General features: G+C 28.7%; 1 protein-coding gene across 1 annotated transcript in view; it reads left to right on the forward strand.

Annotated features, from left to right (window-relative positions):
• The window catches only part of LOC106474159 (zinc finger FYVE domain-containing protein 1-like), a 21,076-nt gene that overhangs the window by 11,005 nt on the left and 6,197 nt on the right, over positions 1 to 3,874 (forward strand). Inside the window, exon 4 of the mRNA XM_013934851.2 lies at positions 907 to 1,026. Coding sequence (XP_013790305.2) covers positions 907 to 1,026 — 120 coding nt within the window. The remainder of the gene's footprint in view (positions 1 to 906; positions 1,027 to 3,874) is intronic.

A 3,874-nucleotide genomic window follows, 5' to 3' on the forward strand; every position in this document is an offset into this window, starting at 1 on the left:
CACCTGAACGCTCACATCCTTTTAATTATGTTTGAAATTATGAACATTGCTCAACATCATGAAAATTAAACCTTATTTTCAATAAGCAATCCTGAAAAATATTTGGGGGTGCTTAACTTTTTTCCAGGTGTATATAAAATATAGCTGAAAAAAATAACAATACAAATAATTTATTTTTCATGTCAAAATAAAAGTGTACAAAAAGGGACAAGTTTTGCTTGTTCAAGGATTTTATCTACCAAGAATTGTTCTATAATTAATTTTGGTGTTTATTAAAAATGTATACCTTTTTTTCAGGTGGTCATTTACTAAGTATCAGTAACTGAAAATATGTACCTCTTAATTTCTTTAAGTTTTGTGTTGTTGTGTTTTTTTTTTTGTCATTGTTTAATATGATTTTTCTGTTTTACATTAATTGAACTGTTAATTTTAAGAAGAGAAGTAAAAGTAATGTCTGTTATCCTTACAATGTTTACTACATGTCCTGGTTAGCTGTGTGCTACACTGTAGCTCCAAAAAAGAATTTCATGCATTGTACTCAATATTAGTTTATACTTTTTATAAGTATATTATTATTATTATGTTGAAATTGAGTTAAACCACCTCTGCTTATTTCTAAACTATAAATGTAGCTGTATAAAAATTATACAGAAAATTACTGATGTAATACTCCACTTTATAAAAACAGTATTATTTATTTTATAACTAAAAATGAGTCATTTAAAAAAAACATGTTTATTTAATGAATTATCTTGTGTCATGAAAGTGTAAGCTGAAACATTGTTAAAATTTAGTTAATTTTTGCTCACAAAATGACTTTTTGACTCCATTATTTACTGTGTCACATAGAAACAAATGCTAGCCTGTTATTCAGTTTTGTTTATCATAGTATAGTTTTCTTTTCAGAACTTGAGTCTCCAACACCCAATCTTGACAAAGCCAGTACAGAAGTCACAGCTCGGAAAGTTGGTGAAGCTCTTCAGAATACTCTAGGAACAGTAATGTCAGTGTTTGATTACCCAATTGGTGAGTAGTGTTTATACTGTATTATCCTGTTAGAAAAATAAACCTGGAAAAGTCCTGCATTGTTTTATAGACGTAATAGTTTTAGCATCTGATTTCTTTGTAGCTAGCACTTTTGTAGATTAACCTGATATAAAGTAAAATTGGAAAATACTCAAAGACCAGTGTGAGCTTTTGGTTATGAAGTTGATTAGTTTCCATGGGATTATTCAATTATTAAGTAAATTCTTGTAGAGATCTTTCAGTTTTCATGAAACTGTAATGTAATGTTTTAAAAATTAGTTTAAATAAGGGAAATTTGATTATTTAGAAAAAAAAGTAAAGTCAGATTAGTCTTTCATAGTTGCTTCATAAGAGCAATGGTAGGATTTTTTACTCAATTTAGTGGATTATTGTGATAGCTTCAATATTTATTGAAGGCAGTCTTGTAGCAGTAGTTAGCTTTTGACATAATGTACTGTTATTAGATTCTTCTGTTATTAAATAGAATACCCTCAGAACAGTACTTTTTAACTCTTGATGCCCAATTCTTAAATTAGAATCATTATTTTCATATTGGTAATAAAAGTTAATGTTCTTCAGAAAACTTGGAACACTGATATTTAGCTCTGTAATAAGTAAATTAGACGCTATAATGTAGACACTAAACTGTTTATTTATTCACTTCTAACATGTAAGTAGTTTGGTAGAAGATCCTTTTAGTAAGCTCTACAGAAAAAAAAAAAGATTCCAAGCTGCATGATGATCAAGTTCATATTTTTTGTATTGAATGTGATAACTTGGAAATGTCCTTCAGAGTGCTCTAGAAACATTAGTATCTAGTTTATACAGGTACATAATGTAAGTAATGTATGATCTTATACTTTTACAATTTTTAAAATTAGATTGCAAATGCACAGTTAGAAATATATTTCTTCATCTACTTTTACTTTCTCCAATGGCACGCCTTTTGTTCGGAGTGTAGCAATAGCATAACAGCTATAAAACCTAAGGCTGTCAATTGAATAAGAGAAAGCAGGATTAACATAAAAAGAAACGTGCAGGCTGAAATACAATATAAAATTATTAACCCACAAGCTTTTCAGCTCTTTAGAGAGTTCTTCGTCACATGGAATAAAACACTAACTCGAAAAATATTAGAAAAATAAAAGTCAGTCCTGAAAAAATCATGAAACTATACACATATTGTTACTAAGGCATGCATCAACAATATTGAATTGACCTAATTATTAATTATGTAAATTTTTCTTTTAAACACATTTGTGTCTTGTACAATTTTGTTCTAAAAAATGTAAGATTGTCACTAAATATTAACCATATGGTATAGAAACATTTGTCAATACTTGATGAGTTAACTCTTCCAACACAGGGTCGGTCCATTTGACCGAGTCACGTGACCTTCTGTACTCGTTTAAAGTTGACGTAAATTTAATACTTATAACTCTCTATATATTGGGTATATCTTCATGAAATTTGGCAGTCTTTCAGTTAATATTACAAGTCTTTCACATACAAAAAGTCATATTTCTTAGTGAAGTACTTTTAATAAAATAAAATAAAGTTTTGTCCATGAATATATTGAGTATTTGTTTTGAATAGTTCTTGTGCAAAGTAATTTTCATATTAATATTAAAAATACTTTTCACCATCTCAAAAATCTCAAATTTCCTTTGTGTAATCCCTAAAACCTCCTAAATGCATTTCAAACGTTTTTTTTCACTAAATCCTTAGTTTTTTATGTTATTTTCTCTACCCTAATCTCAAAACTAGATCGGTCAATTTGACCGACCTCATAACCACCAAAAAATATCGAAATGAACCTAAATTAATCTTCTTTTCTTTCTAGCATGACTTCAAATTGTAACCTGAAACTACATTCGTTTATCCTAAGTAGCTCTAAGATCGTAACATTATACATCTATTTATAATTAAATTTTATTGCTCTGTGAACCCTGTCTAACTGCTATCCACAGCATTATAAGTTGTAAATCACTCGGGGAATGTGCAGCTCACATTACACTATCGAATTACATTACCCATGAGCTGCTTGTGTGCGTGCTTCATGAACAATTTTAATTATATTATTATTATTACTTATTTTACCTTTTCTAGTTTTAAATAACTTAAAAAGATCCTTACTTTTAATTTTAGTTATTTATAATGATAAATATGAAAACAAGAAATAAAGTACTTACCCAATTTTTTTTTTTCTTGCCCTCGATTGTTGAGTAGAGTTAAGCCTTATTTTTTATAGCGATTATGGTAAAGCACTTAACAATTTTTATTTACTTAAATAATACACCAAAGAATATAGACTAATAACATGCAAAAAGTAGACAAATTCACTTACTTCTAAACATTTTCCTGGCTTTCTAACTATGAGACAAGAGCTGTTACAAATTCATCCAAGCTAGTCGTTAACTTTCCCATGGGAAAGATGTTGCTACTCTGAGTGACATTGACAGTTATCTGTTCAGAACACAATGTTATACAAAAGGCCATTTGATACATGAAAACCTTGACTTTCTATTGGTTATAAAAAATATATATAATGAAACATAAAAGAGAACTATCAACCAATTGTGAAAGAGAGGATGTTGTAGGAGGGGTCTGATTTTCTCTTTGATAGCTCTGTAACAAAACAAAATTGAAGGCCATAAAAAAGTATGGTCTGTTTGAGCAATAACGATTTTATAGAGAAAATGTTACGTTTAATTTCGTACATTATCGAGGGATAATAGATAAAATAGGGATGATGACATGCTAAGACAAAATTTGTCATGTGTGTTACACTAGTAGAAATTCAGGATTTTTTATATATTTCCTTTTAGAATTAAGAACTTAAAACTTG

The sequence above is a fragment of the Limulus polyphemus genome, unplaced genomic scaffold (assembly GCF_000517525.1).
Source record: "Limulus polyphemus unplaced genomic scaffold, Limulus_polyphemus-2.1.2 Scaffold6888, whole genome shotgun sequence".
Lineage (NCBI taxonomy): Eukaryota > Metazoa > Arthropoda > Merostomata > Xiphosura > Limulidae > Limulus > Limulus polyphemus.